Source organism: Camelina sativa, chromosome 6 (genome assembly GCF_030686135.1).
Source record: "Camelina sativa cultivar CO46 ecotype springtype chromosome 6, ASM3068613v1".
Taxonomy (NCBI): domain Eukaryota; kingdom Viridiplantae; phylum Streptophyta; class Magnoliopsida; order Brassicales; family Brassicaceae; genus Camelina; species Camelina sativa.
Genome location: NC_141885.1, coordinates 26,578,459 through 26,600,965, shown reverse-complemented (window position 1 = coordinate 26,600,965; position 22,507 = coordinate 26,578,459). Strand labels below are relative to the sequence as shown.

The window sequence follows — 22,507 nt, the reverse complement described above, 5'->3', positions numbered from 1 at the left end:
AGCCTCCATAGCAGTAATCTCAGTATCAACTGCATCACACCATTCCTTACTGTCCTGTGCCTCAGCAAAATTTGTAGGAATAGGAATTTGTGTAATGTTATTGATATAACACAAATGAGATGGAGAAATTTTGGAGTAAGAAAGAGTAGAGGAAATAGGATATTGTATATCAGAATGCAAGGAATTGCAGAAATAATCTTGTAAATGAGCAGGTGGTTTCCTTACTCTTTGTGTAGAAATTTGTAGTGGTAGATCAGAAATTTGTTGGGGAGAAGAAGAAGAAGAAGAAGAAGAAGAAGGAGAATGTGGAATACCTGAGGACACAGGAGTCATTGGTGAAAACAGCTTCAAAGGACTGTCAGAATGTGGATCCACTTCTAATGGGAAAACCTCCTCATGAAAGATAACATTTCGTGAGATAAAAATTGCATTACCCTCCAAATCCATCAAATTATAACCTTTATATCCCGGAGGGTAACCCAAAAAGAGACATGCCTTTGATCTCGGCTGAAACTTATGCCTCTGTTCCGGTGAAGTTGTGCAATAACAAAGACAACCAAAAGTTCTTAGTTGATCATACTTCACTACCTGACCAGTAAGGAGCTCATAAGGAGTCTTGTTTGAGAGAAGCGGAGATGGAGTCCTATTGATAAGGAAAACAGCGGTCAAAACACAGTCACCCCACATTGAAAGAGGAACTTGAGACTGAAACATGAGTGCTCTAGCAACATTCAGAATATGTTGTTGGTTCCTCTCAACTACTGAATTCTACACTGGAGTTTCTGGACAAGAGTGATAAGCCATGATACCTTTTTCTTGATACAACTTTGCAAATTTTAATTCTGGTGCATTATCTGATCTGACAGCTTTTACCTTCACTTTATATTGATTTTCAACTTGTTGAATAAAACCAGGAAAAACTGTGAGAACCTCAGCTTTGTTTCGAAGCAAATATACCCAAGTAGCTCTAGAATGATCATCAACTATTGTCAAGAAATATTTATAACCATCAATCGTTTCTACAGAGAAGGGCCCCCAAATGTCAATATGTAATAACTCAAAGGTTTCATTACAAACATCATTCGGAGAAGGGAAAGATAACTTCTTCTGTTTAGCGAGATGGCAAACATGACAATAATCTGATCCTTTATTCTTGTGTCGAGTAGTTCCCAATGACTCTGAGATAGTATCCAACCTCTGTAACGATGCGTGACCAAGCCTCTGATGCCATAAACTGATGTCCACCATGGCATTAACAGAAATGGATAGGTCTCCAACATCGAGTATGTATAAGTTTGCTATCCGTTTACCCTGACCAACCATTTGGCCCTTGATAGGATCCTGAATTTCACAAGTAGATGTATCAAAAATCACTTTGAAACCAAGATCATCAGTCAGAGAACTGATACTCCACAAATTCAGCCTAAATTCTGGAATGAACAACACATTCTTAAGGACATTGTGTCTTTTAATTCTTATTGTGCCAACACCACTGATCTGCACAGTAGGACCCGTTGGTAAATGCATTGAACTCACTACAGCAGTGTCTAAGGTCGAGAAAAGACTTCTATCATGTGAAACATGATGTGTTGCTCTTGAATCTATCACCCATGTCTTATTCGAAAGAGCATGTTGAGCAATAATCAAAATACCAACAAAACAATAAGTGGAAGGTGAGAAAGCAATACCAATGTTGTCAGACTGTGAGGTACTTGCAACTGTGGCATTGTTATTCGGACCTTGAGCATGAAGGTGAGAACTAAACATGGCAATGAACTTCTATATCTGATCCTTACTCATCCCTCCAACCATGTCCTCCAAAGTAGATGGTGTGTCATCAGATTCATTATTAACCAAAGCAACCTGTGCAGCCACAGGACGAGGTTTCTGAGACTTGTCAACCATTTTTCTTTTTGGAGTAAAACCAGGAGGAAACCCATGCTTCTTATAATACCTTTCTGCAATATGACCAACACGATTACAGAATGAGCAAATAGGTCTTCCTTTATTTGGTCCAGTCTGGACATAGTAGATAGTTGGATCAGAAGTATTCGAAACTATAGTTTCTAACACTTGAAAAGCTGTTGGGTTAACCACCACATATGAAAAACCCTTCTGACTATCATCCTGATCAAGGATCTTATAAACCTCAGCAAGATTAGGGAGAACCTTCTTCATGATAATTTGTCTCCTAATAATTGCATAAGACTCATTAAGACCAGCCAAAAACTTAACAATCTTAGCTCTCTCTGCCTTCTGTTGCAGACGAGCAGCTTTACCACATATGCAAGGTTCTTCTGGTTCTTCTGTGCTCTCCAGACTACTCCACAACGTCTTCAACTTGGTATAATACTCCATCAAAGACATGGATCCTTGACGTAGATCCTGAATCTCTTGAGTGAGATTAAATGTCCTTGGTAAATTACTCATGTGAAAACGACTATACAAATCATTCCATATATCAGAAGCATATTTCATTCTCAAGATACTTCGATAAATATCTGGAGAAACAGAGTTGAGCAACCACGATTTCACCATACTATTGCAACAGGACCATAGAGGAAAGCTTGGGTTCGATGTATCAGGACGAGATAAGCTTCCATCTATGAATCCGATTTTTCGTTTTGAATCCAAAGCAATACGCATAGCAGCATCCCAATCATCATAGTTTGTTCCATCTAGACGTATAGCAACAAGAATCAAACCTGGGTGATCTGCGCTGTGCATAGAGAACGGAGAAGGCGTCGGATCTGAGAATCGCGGTGATGCGATGGCTTGCGAAGCTCCGGTTGCTCTAGATCTGGTAACTGGAGGAGAGTTCGGAGGAGATTCGACATCACCAGTTGATCGCGACGGTTTGCGAGTAGCGGAACTTGTTCCTGACTTCGATCGAGTGGGTTTTCTGATACCACGAGCTATAGCCACCATGATTGAGTGAAGAGATGAGCTCGGATGAAGCAAAAACCAGATCGGAATCAATGGAAGAAAGAGTTTGATGGCTCTGATACCATATTAGAGATTAGAAAGTTTGTTAGAAGAAATAAGATTCTTATTTTTCATTAATTAGTAAAGTTAGCTGTACAAAGAATATATATACAACAGCTAAACAGGGTTAAGCAAAATTGTGTTAACCAAAGTATTAAACCAAACTAAAACCAACTAGTCTAATAAAAGATAAACAAATTTGGCGAGAATACTACGCAGTTTGTTTGTTTACCAGAGATAACCAGAACGAGGATGGAAAAGATGGCAAAAGCAGAAACTAACTTAGTTGCCATGGCCATTAATCTCTCTCTCTCTCTCTCACTTTGGAGTTGATAATGTATGTGTAATTGTAGGTATTGATGCTCAATCCTTGGTGTGGTACGTGCTATTTATCCTTGTAGTTGAGACGAAACATTTATCACGAGGATAAATGTTATTAGTTTGTCATCAATAAAAATCTACTAGGGTGGACCAGAACCTCGTGGATATAAAACAAATTATATGGTACGCAACCCTATCTTTTATAGTCGATCACCAATCACCGTTATACATGTTATTTACTTTAATACCAAATTTAAAAGTATTTTGTTTTCTACAATCTGGACCGTATAATATATATATTTTGTTTTTTTGTAAGAATATTGTGGGCCTTGTGTTCAAGCACCTCCAAGCTCCAACACCAGCTTAGAACCGCGTCTGGTATCTTTTCGTATTCTTGAATCTTGATAAGTCACGAAAAGCGTGACAGAATTGTTTATAGAAGAACAATATAAACAATATGCTTAATTAGTTGAAGACTAATGAAACTGAACTGAACCAGATATTATTAAAGAAAGTAGCCACCTATCTGGATTCGTAAACATCATGAAAAACGAATACATGCTTACGTTGGAGATAAAGGAAACTGAACTAAACAAAAAAAATTTCACTCTTGACAAATCAGAATTACGGAAGCAGAGTCGCACTTATCATCTAGTTAAAGGATGCCAAAGTATATAATTACTTAAGACAAAGTCGTACGGTTCTTTGCTTTATATTTATTAGTGGACCATTAACCTTTATTATTAATTAGTGGACCATTAACCTTTATTTTTACACAAACCATGACACATACGAGTTTTTAATACAGAGTAGCAGCTTTTGCGTGTGCGGTTGTGGCCACAACGTGTACTTATTGAAAACTAGTTTCTCCTTTGTGTCCTAAAGGAGTATGCTAATCTTCAATACAACACATAACAAATTCAAAACCCTCTCTATAGAAATCGAAATCAAAAAAAACTTTAACGTCGGCAGTTCTTACATGTTGGTCTTCACAACATTCTTTTGTAGTTGGTTGGAGGTGTATGAGCTCGATTGGACTTTGTTGATGCTTATATGAGCTTGATCGGACTTTGGTGATGGAGGTCGTCGGATGCTTATATATATGAGCTTAATCGGACGACTTTGGTGATGCTTATATGGAGGATCTAAAATACAGTGGATGATGATGATATGAAAATGAGGAATTTATTAATATGCAGGGTACATGCCAAAACATAATGCTTGAAGTTAATGGCACTCGAGAGGATGCCATCTCTTCTTCTAATTTGGATCATGATAGAAGTGGTGCTTGGTTTTGGATCCGACATGGTTTTGCATACATGCGACCAACCAACATTATTTCAGTTCTTCTGGCAATATGGTTGCTAGCCTATTAGAGACATGACAGAGAGTAATACAATTTCAGACATGATATATAGAGAGTATTACAAGAGTCCATATTCCAGGTATCTTATGTCACTCCTAGGACTGGGCATAAAATCGATTTACGGAAATCAAAACGGAAAATCTGGTTCCTAAACCCAACCGAATTGTCAAATATATAACCCGAACGGATGATGAATTCTTTTATCCGAGTTAATCTAACCAAACCCAATCTCAACCGAAAACTGAAAAATATATCCGAAAATCCAAAATTAAATGATATATCCAAAAATCTTAATTTTAGTTAGTAATAATTTTATATCGAATACCAACACATATCTCTGATAGTTATGACATAGCACGAGTAAAGTCACATTATTTATTTATTGGATTATTACCCTTGATTCAAAAGCAAACCATATGACACTTGCAAGATTCAAACTTGTCTTATAAACGGTCCGGGAAGTTCTCCGCCACAGTAGTCGCATAAGCATATAGGCATGAGATCTGTGGCTCCCCGGACACATCTACCACTTTTAGCACCCTTGTCCGATCTGCACCTTGTATAACAAAACGGCGGATATATCAGAGGCGCGCACAAGGCGAAACCATCTTCGCCATCGTATTCTTTCAGGCACGCGTCACCATGGGCTTCTGTCCCACGCGTTTCTGCATGCACAGTAATTTAAGAAAAATGAAAATTCACATATATATGACTGCGAGAAATACACTATGTATCATGAGAATCATAAAGTTCGAGAATACTACGGAGTTTGTTAGTTTACAAGAGATGACGAGAACGAGGATGAAAAAGATGGCCAAAGTAGAAACTAACTTCGTTGCCATTGCCGTTGTCTCTATCTTACACTTTGGAGTTGATGATGTATGTGTACGTAAGTGTAGGTACTGATGCTCAACCCTTGTTGTGCGTTGCTATTTATCCTCGTCCTTGAACAAACACATTTTCACGATGATAAATGTCCTTATCTATCATAACTAAAAATCTAGTAGGCTGGACCAGAACTTCTTGGCTATAAATAAAATCTTGCGGAAACCCAATCTTTTATGGACGATCATCAATATACTTATTATTATTATTATTAGTACTAGACTACTAGAAATATTATTATTATTATTGATAAAAGGTATTCTATAATAGATTGATCACGAATATACATTTTATGCACTTCTAATATATTTAACATTACAGATCAAACTCCTCCAAAACTCCTCCAAAAGTAGCTTAGAACTGGGTCTCCTCTGCGTAAATGAACCTATCGATCGACGACTGTGTCACTTATCTTTTTATATTCTTGATAAGTAATGAAAGCCGTGACAGATTTGTTTAAAGAAGTAGTATATATAAAAAATACTGTTTATGATTTTATATATTTTTAGAAAGGTTACAAATTGCTAATATTACAGAAGCTCAGCCAAGTGTCTTTGTTATTAAAGCCCAATAGACATTGCTTAAGTTGGAGATTGATGAAACTGAACTGAAGCAATAAATTATTAAAGAAAGTAGCCACCTATCATGGATTAGTATAATCCAAATCGCAAGAGAAAAACAAAATATCTTACAGTCCGAATAACCAATGTTATAAAAATACGGAATACATGCTGAAGTTGGAGATAAAGGAAACCGAATTAAACAAAAACTATCCACTCTTGGCAAATCAGAATAACGGAAGAGTCGCACTTAATTATCAGCTAGACCAAACTATATACAAATTAGTACTTAAACAAAAGCGTACGTTTCTTTGTTTTATACTATTTAACTTACTAGGGTTTGAATCCACGCTATGCGTGAATATATTTGCTATGCGTGAATATATTTGATATATTTTGATGAAAATTATATATGACTGATGACGATAATAAATATTATCTTATAAAAAATTTAAATTAGTATTAAGGAAAAAGTTAAATTTTAGATACACAATTTTTTGAAATATAAAAATCAGTTGTGTTATAAAATCAAATCTAATTAAAAAAAATCATGAATTTAACTCGACATCCAGGAGAGACGAATTAAACTGATGACCTCACATATCCTAAACCATTTCTTTGACCACCAGAAAAACAAAAAATTCATCATGAATTTAACTCGTTTTCATATTTAATTGATCGCTACCACCCTTGTTTTCGTGTTTTTTATTCAATGTTTTATTTTTCTTCATATTATTTCTTGTCATTTCTATTGTCAAATTTTATGGTAATCGTCATCATTATTTTTACCGTCTGGTTATTCGCTCTACTTTTTTTCTTTTTCATCTTCGTCAACTTCTTCACTTTCTTCCACTAATAAACATTTTTTTAAGACTACCACACAACTTGTTAATCCATCAAACTCCAAGAACAAAATCATTTATTTTCTCATAAAAATAAAAAATAAGATAAAAAATAAAAAAATAATGAAAAATATCAACTTATCTATAAAATCATACACAAAAATATGTTTTACAGCTCATAAGAAATAAAAAGCATAAACGTAGATAAATAAGATAATTTATGTTTTACATAAATATTTAAAATATTTTAAACTTTTAAAAAGTTTCGAAATATAAATTTTGAACCTTTTAAAAAGTTATAATATTTATAATATTTTAAACTTTTAAAATTTACAAATTATAATATTTAAAAACTTTTTAAAAACTAAGAACTTTTAAAAGTTTCAATATTTATAATATTTAAACTTTTAAAATTTAAAAATTATAATATTTAAAAACTTTTTAAAAGCTAAGAACTTTTAAAAGTTTCAATATTTATAATATTAAAACTTTTAAAAATTTTAAATATTATAATTTATTTTTTTGAAACTTTTTAAAATTTAATTTGATCAAATAAAAAACCGGATCAAACCTAATATACTTTTAAACTTGGACGCCTGATAAATCAAGCTTTCCTGCTCATTCGTTGTTGGAAGTATATTAATCTTATTTATACTGGTTCTGAACCATTGTCTAAAAAATTTATAGCCGATGTGGGATATTGTGCATAGTTCTTTTATTTCAATAAATTTAAAATTTTTTTTTTTCTAAAAAATTCTGGAAATTTAAAAAATGTTAATGAATGACATGTCAAATCATGATTGGTTGTTTAAAATAATTTTTAATATAGAAAATTCCGGAGATTTTAGAAAAAGTTAATTAGTGAAATATCTAATCACAATTGAAGGTTTAAAATCCTATGTGGACGCATTTATGAGCTGCTCCTACTTTTTATTAGTATATATTCATTATTATATTGTTAATTAATGGACCATTTTTTTTTAATGGACCATTAACCTTTATTATTCAACAAACCATAACACATACAGGGTTTTAACTAGAGAGTATAGCTGCAGCATTTGCATTTGCGGTTGCGGCCAAAGTGTGTAAACGATCTGAATATTTTATTAAGGTTTGTCGCTGCAGTAGTCGCATAAACATTTCATACCACCAGCTCCTGCCTCCCCTGAACGGCATCTTCCTCCCTCGGCGGCCTTGTTCTTACGGCAGTTTCGATAACAGAACGACGGATATATCCGTGGCGCACAGTACCTGAAACCCACATTACCGCCGTATTCTTTCAGACACTTGCTATCCTGCGCGTATATCTCTGACACTTCTGCACTTAGACGTATAAAATGAATCAAGCAAATCTATATCACATATAATGAAACTTGCTGTGGTCACCAGAAGAAGTACTCCCTGAATCCTATGAAACATCTCTAACAAAAACGCAAAATTTAACAAATATGCATGCGAGATACACAAAGTTGATTAGATTAATTACCAAAGATAATCAAGAAGAGGATGAAATAAACGGCGAAGGTAGTAACTGACTTCCTTGCTATGCCCATGATCTTCTCTCTCTTTTTCTCTCTAGTCCTCTAATCTATTCGTTTCACTTTGGAATTAACGTATGTGTATATATATATATATATATAGACGCATGCTCAACACTTGTTGTGGTGCTATGCTAACTACTATCTATCTTTTATCTTTGGGACAAAAAGAATACTTAATTATCGTTGGGTCATAATTGTCATCATGAAACCTGACATATATTCATTGTTTCTTTTTCTATCTAATTGCATGAGAAACAAAAATTATACAAAAACCGGTCCAATTTCTGTTTTTAACACATGCTTAAGTTGGAGATCTATATATTGCAATGCTCTAAACTGGATTAATCTTTTGGCTTATGAGTCTTGACCAAAAAAGGACGTGCGAGTTGTATATATTCATTAATGAGTTTCTATCCATTTGATCTAAAAATTACACAGCTAATGTCACTTTTAAAATTAAATAATTATCTAAATTAATGTAGTGGACTTAATGTTTATCTTTTAAAAGAGTATCATAATTTATGCGTCCAAAATACAAGAACTATCACATTTGAGTATAACGTACAATAACATGTAAAAATATTAACCACGTCACATTCATAATTCAGAATTCAGATCTCTATTACAAATTAAAAGCTCTATTACACATGTTACGTTCGGAATTCGTCTTTGACTGTCTAGATTAGCCGCAAAACAATTGGAAGGCTTGTTGGATAAGCTTTGAAGCTTAAGGCCCAAGTTATTCTTACAAAGGAAAGATAAGAATAGGAGAAAAGATTAAGATAGAATTGAATAGAATTAGAAGTTATCTAGTTCTATAGTCCTAATAAGTATAGGAATAAGAAAACTTCTATATATATCAATTGTTGAGTTGTGATATTGATATGAGAAAAGAGAGAGCTTTGGAAGTGTTTAGTTTTGAGAGGAGATTTTCTAAACATAAATAAAAAGAGAGTTATTCTTTTAATCAAGTTCTTTTCATATCTTTTATTTGGTATCAGAGCTTAGGTTTAATCAATCCAAAGGATCAGACTTGATTCAAAACAATGAGCGAACTAGCAACCGGAACTCGTCCGAAGGACATGGACAAGTCGGTCTCGATTCAATGCCCTCAACTCACCTCTACAAACTATACAGTTTGGTCTATGAAGATGAAGGTGATATTGCGAATTCAAAAGGTTTGGAAGACTATTGAACCAGGTTCAACAGATAGAGATAAGAATGATGTAGCTACAACCTTGCTGTTCCAATCGATCCCAGAATCTCTTATTCTACAAGTTGGTGATCTAGCTACACCTAAAGATATTTGGGATTCGATTAAATCTAGAAACATGGGAGCTGACCGTGTTAAGGAAGCTCGAATACAGACTTTAATGTCTGATTTCGAGAAACTACGAATGGCTGACTCAGATAGATTTGATGTTTTTGCTGGAAAGCTATCTGAAATCGCAACACAGGCAACATCACTCGGACAAACTATTGATGAACCCAGGATGGTAAAGAAAATGCTAAACAGTGTGCCTAGGAACAAGTTTATCCATCTTGTTGCCTCTCTAGAACAAGTATTGGATCTCAATACTACAAGCTTCCAAGATATAGTTGGAAGACTCAAAGCCTTTGAGGAGAGAATACAAGGAGAAGATAAACAAGAAGACACACAAGGAAAGCTTCTGTTTACTGGTTCCGATTATCAAACACAGACAAACTATACTCAGAGTTTTAACAACTTTCGAGGCAGAGGTCGTGGTCGTGGTTGCAGGGGCTACAGAGGACGCGGCAGAGGAAGATACAATGGACAGGATCAAACCGAGTTTCACACAAATCAAAATCAGACTCAGGAAAAGAAAGAGAAGGTTATAACCTGTTTTAGATGTGATAAGATTGGTCATTACGCTTCTTCTTGTCCCGAGAAAACACAAAAATTGCAAGAATCAAACAAGGTTGAAGAAGAAGAAACAGAGAAAACGGATCAAACTCTCTACATGCATGAAATTGTGTTTTTGAATGAAGACAAACTTATGCCTAAGAACTACAACAAAGAAGAGGGCATGTGGTATCTATACAATGGGGCAAGTAATCATATGACATGACAAGAAACTTATTTTTCTGAGCTTAATAGGAACATAAGAGGTAAAGTCAAGTTTGGAGATGGTTCGTGTGTAGAGATTGTTGGCAAAGGTTCGATACTGTTTGAGAGCAAGAATGGAGAACAGATTCTTGTGTTTGATATCTATTATATTCCTGATCTCAAGAGTAATATACTAAGCTTTGGACAAGCAACAGAGGTAGGTTGTGATGTCCGGAAGAGACGTGATTACCTTATGGTTCATGATCCAAGAGAGAGACTTTTGGTAAGAGTCTTGCGTTCTGCAAATCGTCTTTATAAAATCAATCTCAAAATAGGAAGACCGACTTCGTTGCTATCACGTCTTGATGACAACACCTGGAAGTGGCACGCTAGGCTTGGACACATCAGTTTCAAAACGATCAAAGCAATGTTTTTGCAGAATATGGTTCACGGATTAACTTATGTAAGAGATGAAAAACTGTTATGTCAATCTTGTTTGGTTGGTAAGCAGACTCGACAGGTGTTCCCAAAAACTGCCCTGTTTCAAGCACTAAACCATTGGAGCTGCTTCATGCGGACATGTGTGGTCCCATATCTCCAGCAACACTCGCAAATAACAGGTACATATTTGTGATTATTGATGATTTTTCAAGATACATGTGGTCCATCTTGATAAAGGAGAAGAGTGAAGCTTTTGGAAGCTTCAAAGGGTTCAAAAGTGTTGTAGAAAAGGATATTGGCAGTGTTATCAAGACTCTTAGGACTGATAGAGGTGGAGAGTTCACTTCAAGAGAGTTTAATGAGTTTTGTGAATTTGTTGGGATCACAAGACATCTAACAGCTCCTTATACTCCTCAACAAAATGGAGTTGTTGAGAGAAGGAACAGAACTCTAATGGAGATGACAAGAAGTCTCCTTAAAGGAATGGAAGTTCCAAATTATTAATGGGGAGAAGGAGTTCGTCATGCCACCTATTTGATAAATAGGATGCCTACCAAGGCACTAAATAACATGACACCTTATGAGAGTTGGCGAGGAAGAAAGCCAAACATCGAGCATTTAAGGGTTTTTGGTTGTGTAGCATATGCAAAGGTGGATAATGCACTTCTTAAGAAGCTTGATGATAGGTCACAGCCACTGTTACATCTCAGAATTGAGCCCGGATCGAAGGCTTACATGTTGTTTAATCCTACTACTCGAAGAATCACTGTTAGTCGAGATGTGGTTTTCAGTGAAAAAGACAAGTGGTCATGGAGTTCATCGAAAGATGGTACTAATAGGGAGCCTGGTATGTTTCACATGCGATGGGGAGACATTGAAGATGTAGGAGAAGGCCCAGTCGTGACAGAAAATAATGCAAAGGATGCAGTGGGAGATGAAACAGAGAGTGTTTCATCACAAGAAAATACAGAAGACAACGAGGGTGTTGTTACACAAGACATTCAACAGCAGCATCTATTAAGAAGGACTACTCGTGAGATTCATAAGCCAAAGCGGTTCGAAGACTATGTGCTGTTAGCAATAATTGAGAGTGAGACACTTTTGTAACTAATAAATAATGAACCAAGATTTTACGAGGAAGCTAAGAGTCAACTTGTTTGGAGACTTGCGTGCAGAGAAGAAATAGAATCCATCAACAAAAATAAGATATAGAATCTTGTGATAGATCAAGAGATGTGAAGGTAATAGGTCTTAAGTGGGTATTTAAAATTAAAAGGAATGCTGATGGTTCTATAAGTAAGTATAAAGTCAGGCTTGTGGCAAAGGGTTATGTACAAGAGAGTGGTGTTGATTTTGGTGAAGCATTCGCTCCAGTGGCACGCTTAGAGACTATTCGACTTTTGATTGCTTTAGCTGCAACAGATGGATGAGAAATCCATCACTTAGATGTGACGACAGCTTTCTTACACGGTGAGTTAAAGGAGGACATGTACGTTGATCAACCAGAGGGTTTCGAGATCAAAGGTGAGGAGCACAAAATTTATAAGTTGTCAAAAGCTTTGTATGGTTTGAGACAGGCTCCACGAGCTTGGAATACAAAGCTGGACCAATCTTGAAAGAGATGGGTTTCAAGACGTGTGTTAAAAAAGCCTCTGTGTATCAGAAAACAAAAGACAAAGAGCTGCTCTTAGTTGCGTTTTACGTTGACGATTTGTTGGTTACAAGAAACAATCTTATGGCTATAATCAAATTCAAGAAAGGAATTTCTGCAAAGTTTGAGATGACAGACCTTGGTAAACTCACTTATTACCTTGGTATTGAAGTGAGTCAAGAGAAGGATGGGATCACTATCAAACAAGAAGGTTATGCAAAAAGGATATTGGTGGAGGCTGGATTAGAAAGCTGCAATCCGACCTTGATACCAATGGAGTTCGGACTGCAGGTATCAAAAGCTCTTGGTGATGCAGAGATAGATCCTACTCGATATCGGAGGTTTGTTGGCTGCTTAAGGTACCTGTTACACACACACCCCGACCTTGCATTCGTTGTTGTCATAATTAGCAGGTATATGCAGAGTCCACGCAAGACACATGGTGAGATTGTAAAGCAAGTTTTGCGTTATCTAAGAGGAACAACTTCATATGGACTAAAGTATAAGCGAGGAGGATCAAAAGAACTTGTCGGGTTTAGTGACAGTAGTCACAATGTTGACCAAGATGATGGAAGGAGTACAACTGGTCACATGTTCTTCTTTGGTGACACGCCGGTTACTTGGTGCTTGCAGAAACAGGACACAGTCGCAATGTCATCATGTGAGGCCGAGTTTATGGCTGCGACAGAGGGAGCTAAGCAAGCGATTTGGCTTCAGGACCTCTTGAGTGAAGTTACATGATGGAGAAGCAAGCAGATCATATTGTATGTTGACAACAAAGCGGCTATTGCTCTCGCGAGAAACCCTGTATTTCACGGCAGGAGTAAACATATTCACAAGAGATTTCACTTCATTCGTGAATGTGTTGAGAGAGAGCTCATTTATGTTGATCACATTCCTGGAGTTGATCAGAGAGCAGACATTTTGACAAAGGTGTTGGCAAGAATTCAGTTTGTGGAAATGAGAAGCTTGCTAGGAGTTCATGATGTTACAAAAGGAGATTCAAAGCTTAAGAGGGAGATTGTTGGATAAGCTTTGAAGCTTAAGGCCCAAGTTATTCTTACAAAGGAAAGATAAGAATAAGAGAGAAGATTAAGATAGACTTGAATAGAATTTGGAATTATCTAGTTCTATAGTCATAATAAGAACAGGAATAAGAAAGCCTGTATATATATATATATATCAGTTGTGACATTGTGACATTGATATGAGAAAAGAAAGAGTTTTGGAAGTGTGTAGTTTTGAGAGGAGATTTTCTAAACATAAATAAAAAGAGAGTTATTTTTTAATCAAGTTTTTTTCATATCTTTTAACGCTGTCCACATAGTAAACAAACATGTGGATGGATCATGGATCATGGATACCAAACCACAATTATAAGGCAATTCAAATCGTACGTTTCTTTTCCTCTTAGTCAAAGTATGTATATGAAAAATATAGTCGCAGAAACAAAAGTCGTACTTTTCATTATTTCTTATTTCAGATGTATATATTATTGTGTTATCACAAGGACCATTCATATCCACTTATTATACAATACATTACTAAAACACTTGTGGAAAAACATAACAAAACATTCAAACATACGACGGATGTGTATGTGTGTTTATAGTTATTGTGCATCCATTAATTAGCTAAGACTTTAGATCTTATCGGGGAGTATCATCGCAATAGTCGCATAAGCACTTAACATTAATAATGCCTTCTCCCCATCGGCATCTTCCACCTTTAGCTCCTTTGTTCGCACGGCATCTTGTATAACAAATCGTCGGAAATATCCGAGGGGCACAAAACCCAAAACCAACATCACCACCGTATTCTTTCAAGCACTCGCTACCCTGAGCTTCTATCTCTGGCATGTCTGTTATATATACACAAGAACATAAAATCACATATCATGAATTTGCTATGATCGCAGAGAACTTGTAAAAGAAGCAAGTCGTATGTCAAGAAAATGTGTATTCATTTGATCAAATCAAATATCTTATATATATATCCGATCAAGTCTCAAGCCAAACTAAAATAAATAATTATGATTCTTATGTACAATGTGATTCATATAGATTTTCAATTTTTCACAGTAACCATGGGCCTGCATCATTGACCAATTAGAATAAGATACTGCACATTTTTAAATCATCCAAATACTATTCATTAACATTTAACATCCCTATTCCCTACTATAGTAATTCGGAAATACATGATTTTGTTTTTAAGCTTTATAATATATTACGGATGAATATTTTTGTTAGGATATTAATTCAAATTTAATTCACGTGATATTTAAAATTAATAGAAATATAATTTAGCAGTTTCATTTTCTTTTGTTAAATTATTCATCAGATTTTCAATTAAAACAATCAAAGAATTATTTTCAAATTTCGACCAGTTTTTAAATCTACTATGAAAATAGGAATTTGCCTCCTTTTTTTCTTAATCTTATCTCTTTAGTTAGGATTAAGCTGTTTTTATTTTAATCAAGGATGTAAATAGAGGAGATTAGGCTTGTACTTCCATCACTTGTAATACCCATTGGGCTTTTGTAATGAATATATTGGCCGACAAAAAAAAAGTGCCTTTACACAGACTACTATAAAACAGATCTAACCTCATTTTAAAGCCCATTAGAATAGATAATTTCAAACTGTTTCATAATTGACATAATCTTCTATCGGACTTGGTTTTAGTCAACACAGTACATACGAGCAAAGTTCGAATCAAGGTTGTTGGAATGAGTGAAGAAAGGCAAGCTTCATCGCAAGTACTGAGTGAGTATATGATTTATCATGAGCAAAGTTGTAATCTTTATGATTTTGCACCACGCTATCGATTTTGACCTGATCCTCAAACCCCTACTAAGTACTAACGTACGCAAGAACTAAAGTGTTCTCTTCTCTTGTATGAAGATAAGTAAATAGGTGTTCAAGAGTACTATCACAACCTTTATTCCCTGATTCATATAAGACGAAAAACATATACATTTTGCTGACTCCACTAAACCAAAACTGTCTTTCTCCTACCCTACATGCCTTTTTATAAGCAACTAATATCTGGAGAAATGAACAACGTTCTTTCACTGTGAAATACATCATAACTGAGTCAGAGTGTGTTTGTCGTACCACGATATAGTAGACGTCATAAGCATGTTCCAAGGTAACCATTGCTGCCAGCAGAACTACCTATAGGGGGAGGCAAATCACGAACCATAAACTTCACTGAGTGTTTTCCCAAACCATATAGTATCTCCAAGCATTCTTGTAGATCAGAATCTGTAACCAGCATCACCCATTCTTCTTCATCATCCAAGTACTTCAGTTGAAAAGACCCGTCTTGCAATTTAAAACGTTTTCCAACTTCTTTGTAGAGCTGAGAACACCCAACCGATGGCTCGAACTTGAAACGTACAGTGTCTTCTCTATAAGTGGCCTTAACGATCAGCGTTGTTGATCCACTCTCACCGCCGCTATTATTGTTGTGTGATCTCATTTGGTTCCAATCTTCTACTGAAGTAGATGAGCTTCCGCGCATAACTGCACCTGAGCCATTTGATGAATCTGAAATGCTGCATGACAAGGAATGGTTAGGTTCAACAATACTGCCACTGTACCGGGTTGTTGGATCCATTCCATCTGAAATTGCCAGAGAGATTAAGTTGCAAACGCTGTTTATTCCTTCACTGCCATTCAAGCCGGACTGCTCCACCATCCAATCCCATGGCTGACCACTAGCATTAACCTCCATGAATGATCCTGCAAACAGTTGAAAATGGGTTAAGATTTTTCTAGTCCCCCTCCATTTATGGTTTATGGATAAAGAAGGTTCTTACCTGGGCTTTCGTGGTTCATGGTAATATCCTCCTCTAACTTAACGGCATTGTCGACAGATTTACCTTCTTGGAGCTTGAACGAGGTATCATCAGTCATATCCTCCTGACTTTTTCTTGCATGTGTATCATTAATATGAGACAATAGACCCTTTTGGGTATCAAATTCTTGGATAAAAGGTCCAACTGCAATGAATTCGCCTGTTGCTGAGTCGAACTTAAGTCCTCCTTCTACACCTTGGACTGAGTCAAGCACCGTCTGTATTTTCCTTAGTGACCTGTTCACTTTGTTAATCTTACGAGATGGCCACCTCATGATCCCATGTTGCCTGCATATCCGTTTTAGTGTAGTTGGACAAACTGCAGAAGAAAATCCAAGTCAGGCTTAGATAGTTTGTGTAGTAACAAAATTAAAACCATGCCTGGGAAATGTGGAAGTCTCACCACCAAGGCTTTTTGCAGCATCCTTTAGACTCCCAGAAAAGTGTTGTTGGAGAATGCTTAAGCTCACATTTTTCTCCGTAGTGCTTTTCTTCTTCTCTGGTGTTCTAGCTTTGCTAATATCCTACCAAAAAAAGAAAAATATAATCAGAGCATAATCTACCAAACTGGTCACAATATCCACAGAAGAACCAAACTGCATACATCACATCACATACCTGCTCTAAAATGCCTTGAGATACTGTGATACCGTTATCTTTATCAGAGGACATGCCCGAAAATATGCTTCTAGTAGAGTTATATTCGGAATCTAGTGACGTTGTCTGAAGGTTCGCCAAACATGTGGTCTGCGGGAAATTAGACATCTCACCACTTTGAATTCCAGGATTGGTCACTTCTTTTTTAGTTGACCCTACTTCTGAAACAGTTCTCAAAGTTCGACATATTCTCTGCATTGTACCCGAAAGACTATCTAACAGAAGCTGTTGTTCCGAGCTTCCTTTCATACTTACAGGCAAGAATAGTTCAAGGATGTAGTCATCTTCACCAGTGTAAGTGCTCCTCAGTTTTATTGCTACAGCAGCATTCAGACCGTACTTTCGAGCATGCTGAACAAGAGGGTACTCACTGATGTCATAGGCCTTCACATCAGAAGAAAAGAACGGCTGGTTGGATATGAAAGCTTTACCAACAATTCCTTCTTTTTCTCTTAGACAATGCTCCAAACATGCGTGCACAAATCCTTCCATCTCCATATCATTCACATAACAGGCTGTCTCCTCTATGCAAAGAACACATTTTTCACCTGAATTTGGTCCAGGAACCCTTATAGATTGATCCTTTCTACAAGGAATCCAGGCAAGAGCTAAGGGTAACTTGTGTGCATGAGATACTGCTCGGAGAACATCTTGTATTTCAGCTAAGGCAACTCTTTGATTATTTGAAAGGTACTGATAAACACAAATACAGAATTATTCAGGTATAAATTACGAGAAATACTGGTTTGTAGATAGTTTTGTTTAGTTCAGATGTTACCTGAGGACGAGGAATCGTTGATGTCCGTAAATTTACAGCCTGAAAAAGAAAACGAAAACATGAATCTCCAGACCCTATACTATTTCATCTATCTTTTTCAACATTTTTGGTACAGTACAAGTATTCAATAACTGCGTTTTGTAACCTCAGGTTGCAACCACAACAAACTGTCTCCAGAGCTCCCCGGGAAGCTTTCATTGACAAAGGCAGAGGACTCAGGAAGGTCTTAAGCCAACAAAGATTCTCATACCCTAAATCAAGCTTGCATAAGATTTAAAAAGTTTGTTTTATGCACTTGCTGCTACAAAAATCATCAAAATCTAGATTGTTCAAGATAAAACTGACACAAGTTCTCTACGTTCAATTGTTTTTGCCTATAATGTTTGGAAGAGCCTAAAACTCGAATATTCTTTTAACCTTGATTTCTACAAGCTAACAGGTGTTGAACTTGATAAAAACAATGTTCAGAATAGAAAAAAAACCACCAGAGAAACTTTAGCCTGAGAAACAAACTACTGAAAAACAACAACCTAGGTGGTAGCAGTAATTCACACAAACATATATATATATATATATATATATATAAACAAAGAGATAGAGAATGAGAGACAGAGAGAGAGAGGGAAAAGAGAGTCAACCTGGAGAGCACGGCAAACAGAGTCCATCTCCATATGAAAATTGGGTTTTTGCTTAGATGTAACAAATTCCATGACAGCACAACAAGAAGTCCCTGAAGCTTCGAGGACAGGTATTGCAATGGAACCACGGACTTCATTATCAATTGCATGCTTCATGCGCAAATACTCATCAGTCTTGTAATACATAACGTTTGATGTCCATTCAGGTACTCCCGAGATAAAGACTCTGCCAGGAAGACCCGGAAAAGAACGTTGATTTGCTTCAGCAGCAAAAGTAAATTTCCTTGACACTTCACGGTACTGAGAAAGCCTCGGGTCAAGCAAATAGGCCTGATCACAAGTACTAAGCACATACTGGTCTCCTATCTTGATAGGCGTCCAAACTTGTGCTAGAATGCCCTCTCCTGAACCTGAAGACTCCATAAATAAGCTCAATGCCTTAAGCATCTTCTCATCTAGTGAATGGCTCAAAGACCTGGGAATAGTACAGTTGAGTACGTCAGGGAAACCAATCTTCTGATTATTATTAACCCTGCGCCGTTTGCCACTTAACACATCGTTATCTAATGAGCGATGTAACAGAGAGCTCATTTCAGGTACCAATGATGTTTCTTCACCAAAGTAAGAGGTTTCCAAATCATGGAAGGAACGAGTGAGACTGGTAGCCTTGGGGAAGTCAGCTGCATGAAACGAAGTGAAAGCTCCAAAAGGCATAGGTTGGGAGTTCAACAGACCATATTGGGAGAAGAAGATATCAGCCGCGGAAGGGGTGTTGCACCATGCAGCAAAAGAGTCGAAATTCAAAAGCTCGGAGGAAGAGTTGAGCAAATCATCAGGGATCAAACTCCTAACACCAGAACCAAACGACGTGCTGAAACCATCCATCTGTTCTGTTGGCACATCTTGATAACCAAACCCCTTCTCTCTGGAAGCAAAGGGGTTTTCCATTATTTTCTTGATGAGAGGATTCAAACAAGACACCAAGATGAGTTACAGAACATTACTCAAAAGATCTCAAAGACAGGAACTTTCAATTCAAGAATCTTACATACAAAAGAAGGGATACTTGAAAGATCCCAGAGAATATAAATGAATCAAACCTCCACCAGTAACCTACAAGAGAGAGAAGACTTCATTGAAATAAGTAAGTAACTTAGCTCTGAAACCAAACTTATAAAAAAAGGGGAAAACTTTCAAAGAAGACAAACATCACCGCACGAAATAAGACAAAAAGCCCAAAATTCCACAAATGCGAAACAAGCAGCACATTCCTTAACATCTAACAACAGCAACACGTACGTCTCACCGAATTGCAAACAAAAATCCAAAAAAGTTCCAGAAAAATATCTCAGTCTAAAGACCAAATTTGAAAGTTTACTATACCTAGAAAAAATCGAAGAACTCAGAGACGGCAGAAAAGTTCAAAAAACAGAGACGGAGTGGAGTTGTCTTCCCCGGAGAGTAGAGATATTGCCGCAAGAATAGAGAGAGAGAGAGAGAGAGAGAGAGAGAGTAAAAAAAGGAAACTTTGGGATTTAAGCTAAAAGAAGAAAGTTCGAATAGTTTCCATTTGCTGAAATTACGCAACTACATCAGCAAGAGTGAAATAAGGCCGCTTCCATTAATTGAAGAAGAAGAAGAAGAAGAAGAAGACTCGTGTAAGCTTTTTTGTTTTTTTTTTTTTTGCAACGGAAAGATCGATTCTTTCTTTTTTGTTTGTTCTTCTTCTCTCTGTGTCTTTCTCTCAGAGCCTTTTGTTCTTCTTTTGCTAGCGTAAGCAAACGCATTAAAAAACGATGCGTTTTAAGTTTCGAGTCATCTACGTTTGACGACGTGATGGTAACTGGGGTCTGGGGGAATTTGATATTTTAATTATCTTTATTTTATTTTAAGAATCCTTTGGACACGGCTATCTTCATTTATCTCAGTGTATGTTTTGCAAAGCCGACATTACTGCTACTTTAATTATTAAGTGCTGGTATCAATTATGTGCGATACTAAAATACGTATGCTGTATGCAAACATGTAATTCATCGTATTGACGGCAAAGTTATTCAAAGTACATATCGAAAGAGTATTTTATAATTTGGATTTGATTATTTTAATATAAACTACTATCGTAGTTATCGATTCTTTAGGACACCAACCTCCACATGGTGTGTGATCCTAGACTTTTTATATATAAAAAAAAAAAAATTATAGTAAGACGTACAAATACGACCTATAAATAGTTACAACGATAATTCAATAAAATTTAAACCAATATAGAGATTAGAGAAAACGATCGAAATCAATGATCAAAAGAAAAAGTCACCATCCATAATCCATTAGTCATCAGAATAAAATCTTAAGTATTCGCTTTTTTTTTTTTTTTTTTTGTAAAACAAATATGATCAACGTGCTTGCGCTATATACGACGAACCACATCTTATTCTATATCAATATGTAAAGCACAAATATCTACGCTAAAAGTCTCATACAAATATTCGCAAACTATATCAGGGGATGATGAATATCTAAAAGCATTCGGTTTGGAGTGCCAAAATACGTATAAAAAATATGTACTATTGAATATGATAAAAATTTATCCATATACAATAGTTCAAGTAGATGCAATAGATTCAGTATGTTTATACGTATATTATAGTTCCAGCATGTTTTGGAAAAAAAGTTAGCTAGATTTAACATAAAAGATTGATTTCTTGCGAAACTTTGAACCTTATAAGTAAACAAAATGGTCGGAAATCAATAATACAATCATCAAATGCCACCCACATCAATTTCAATGTAGAAATAGTTTATTCATATTACAATAAAACCGATCGGTGCATTTATTTATCCTTAATTAGTGTGTTCTCGTTCTGAATCCCAGAGGGCTTTATGCCTTTGTTTAAGAATAAACTACCAGTTTCTTAATCTTATTTAAGTTTTAGGAGATCAAACAAGATATGCATTGGACCCACTTTTTATATCATTGTTTGGCTTAAAATCAACTAATTGCACGTTACTATAAAACTATCTGTATGGAAGTGTATATTATAGTATTCTTCTACTGATGTCACGAATGACCCACTTCGTCTCGTCTTAACATATTCTCCACAAACAAGTATAATAATGACGAAAGCTTTTGATATACGGTGAATCTTGACCGTCCGATTAGATTCTAATACTTTCGAGGTTCGAATTCTTTTCCAAGATTCTCTCTAAGCGTGGAATCTTCAACAATATACAGCTAGGCCCAGGCTAGGCTATATATATAACTTGTAGGACTTTGCCTGTCTCCCTATTTGCTCTAATTTATCTTCTTTTTTTTTTTCTTTTTTTTTTTCCTTTTCAACATATAATAAGTATACGACGTATCTCGTATGATTGTGAAATATCTACTTGATTGTTATAAAAATGTTGTGTAATATATAAGATACTGAAAGATATCAAAAAATAAACAACGGTAGAACTGCACTAGATGACCAAAGAAACATATAGAGAGAAGAATACACGAATCTGTTTATTATATCTCTTTTTTTGACATTAGAGAACACACGAATCTAATACGCAGTGATTGCATATTTTTAATACACTAGGATTGATCACAAAGTACTGTAGTTCTCTAGTTAGAGATCAAGCAAATTAATAAAATACATTAAAACTCATATATATGGTGTGCAAGAGATATTGTATGAAAACATCTAGAATTACGTACGTGGATGTTCGAATTGTAAATGCGATGATTGTTTTCTGATCCTCTCTCTCTATATATATGATTATCTAGGTGTGATTCACTATGATTATATTATCTTTTTAGGTGTGATTTAAAATTTGAAACGCCTTATTAAAGAAAGGAGTACTGTATATTAATCATTATAGTCCACATATGTACGGTGTACCAATACAAATTAAGTGAGGATATTTT

The 22,507-nt window shown here is 35.8% G+C and overlaps 4 protein-coding genes, 1 long non-coding RNA gene and 1 pseudogene across 23 annotated transcripts; 1 reads left to right on the top strand and 5 right to left on the bottom strand.

Annotated features, from left to right (window-relative positions):
• Positions 1–1,779: 1,779 nt before the first annotated feature.
• LOC104793284 (uncharacterized) lies at positions 1,780–2,928 on the bottom strand. The gene has a single exon (XM_087456264.1). It carries the CDS (start codon positions 2,926–2,928, stop codon positions 1,780–1,782), a length of 1,149 nt encoding a protein of 382 aa, XP_087312390.1.
• A 1,093-nt stretch (positions 2,929–4,021) lies between these two features.
• On the bottom strand, positions 4,022–5,200 carry LOC104793283 (uncharacterized). Its single transcript, XR_769223.3, has 2 exons — positions 5,067–5,200; positions 4,022–4,675 (listed from the first exon to the last, which is right to left on the bottom strand). It is a non-coding gene; the product is annotated as an uncharacterized LOC104793283 (long non-coding RNA).
• A 2,712-nt stretch (positions 5,201–7,912) lies between these two features.
• On the bottom strand, positions 7,913–8,596 carry LOC109133399 (defensin-like protein 193). The gene is made up of 2 exons (XM_019246482.2): positions 8,446–8,596; positions 7,913–8,277 (listed from the first exon to the last, which is right to left on the bottom strand). Exons 1-2 carry the CDS (start codon positions 8,510–8,512, stop codon positions 8,066–8,068), a joined length of 279 nt encoding a protein of 92 aa, XP_019102027.1. The 5' UTR covers positions 8,513–8,596; the 3' UTR covers positions 7,913–8,065.
• A 950-nt stretch (positions 8,597–9,546) lies between these two features.
• Positions 9,547–11,513, top strand: LOC104699428 (uncharacterized). The gene is made up of 4 exons (XM_087456263.1): positions 9,547–10,353; positions 10,511–10,569; positions 10,620–10,975; positions 11,080–11,513. Exons 1-4 carry the CDS (start codon positions 9,547–9,549, stop codon positions 11,511–11,513), a joined length of 1,656 nt encoding a protein of 551 aa, XP_087312389.1.
• Positions 11,514–14,252: 2,739 nt separating this feature from the next.
• LOC109133382 (defensin-like protein 195 pseudogene) lies at positions 14,253–14,519 on the bottom strand (annotated as a pseudogene).
• Positions 14,520–15,575: 1,056 nt separating this feature from the next.
• On the bottom strand, positions 15,576–20,456 carry LOC104793281 (protein NLP8). Of its 19 annotated transcripts, none has more exons than XM_087454877.1 (9): positions 19,981–20,449; positions 19,646–19,710; positions 18,598–19,522; positions 17,960–17,998; positions 17,143–17,874; positions 16,928–17,048; positions 16,487–16,843; positions 16,268–16,409; positions 15,576–16,196 (listed from the first exon to the last, which is right to left on the bottom strand). In XM_087454877.1, the coding sequence occupies exons 3-9, from the start codon at positions 19,480–19,482 to the stop codon at positions 16,127–16,129; spliced, it is 2,346 nt and encodes a 781-aa protein (XP_087311003.1). In that variant the 5' UTR covers positions 19,483–19,522; positions 19,646–19,710; positions 19,981–20,449; the 3' UTR covers positions 15,576–16,126. The 19 variants fall into 19 exon arrangements, with proteins under 19 accessions (XP_087311003.1, XP_087310996.1, XP_087310999.1 ...); XM_087454870.1 differs by adding an exon at positions 19,806–19,876 and having other exon boundaries at positions 15,576–16,409; positions 18,598–19,551; positions 19,646–19,727; positions 19,981–20,427; XM_087454873.1 differs by having other exon boundaries at positions 18,598–19,551; positions 19,981–20,385.
• Between the last annotated feature and the right edge of the window lie 2,051 nt (positions 20,457–22,507).

What these genes read in the sequence shown, in the direction of transcription:
- LOC104793284 (XM_087456264.1), bottom strand. Translation starts at nt 2,928, where the DNA reads ATGGTGGCTATAGCTCGTGGTATCAGAAAACCCACTCGATCGAAGTCA.
- LOC104699428 (XM_087456263.1), top strand. Translation starts at nt 9,547, where the DNA reads ATGAGCGAACTAGCAACCGGAACTCGTCCGAAGGACATGGACAAGTCG. An exon ending in CTCAGGAAAAGAAAGAGAAG is followed by an intron (nt 10,354 to 10,510) that starts GTTATAACCTGT and finishes TTTTGAATGAAG; the next exon opens with ACAAACTTATGCCTAAGAAC. An exon ending in TGTGGTATCTATACAATGGG is followed by an intron (nt 10,570 to 10,619) that starts GCAAGTAATCAT and finishes TGAGCTTAATAG; the next exon opens with GAACATAAGAGGTAAAGTCA.
- LOC104793281 (XM_087454870.1), bottom strand. Translation starts at nt 19,876, where the DNA reads ATGTTAAGGAATGTGCTGCTTGTTTCGCATTTGTGGAATTTTGGGCTT. An exon ending in GTCTTATTTCGTGCGGTGAT is followed by an intron (nt 19,728 to 19,805) that starts GTTTGTCTTCTT and finishes ATTTCAATGAAG; the next exon opens with TCTTCTCTCTCTTGTAGGTT. An exon ending in CTCAAGGCATTTTAGAGCAG is followed by an intron (nt 17,049 to 17,142) that starts GTATGTGATGTG and finishes TTTTTTTGGTAG; the next exon opens with GATATTAGCAAAGCTAGAAC.
- LOC109133399 (XM_019246482.2), bottom strand. Translation starts at nt 8,512, where the DNA reads ATGGGCATAGCAAGGAAGTCAGTTACTACCTTCGCCGTTTATTTCATC. An exon ending in CCTCTTCTTGATTATCTTTG is followed by an intron (nt 8,278 to 8,445) that starts GTAATTAATCTA and finishes GTCTAAGTGCAG; the next exon opens with AAGTGTCAGAGATATACGCG.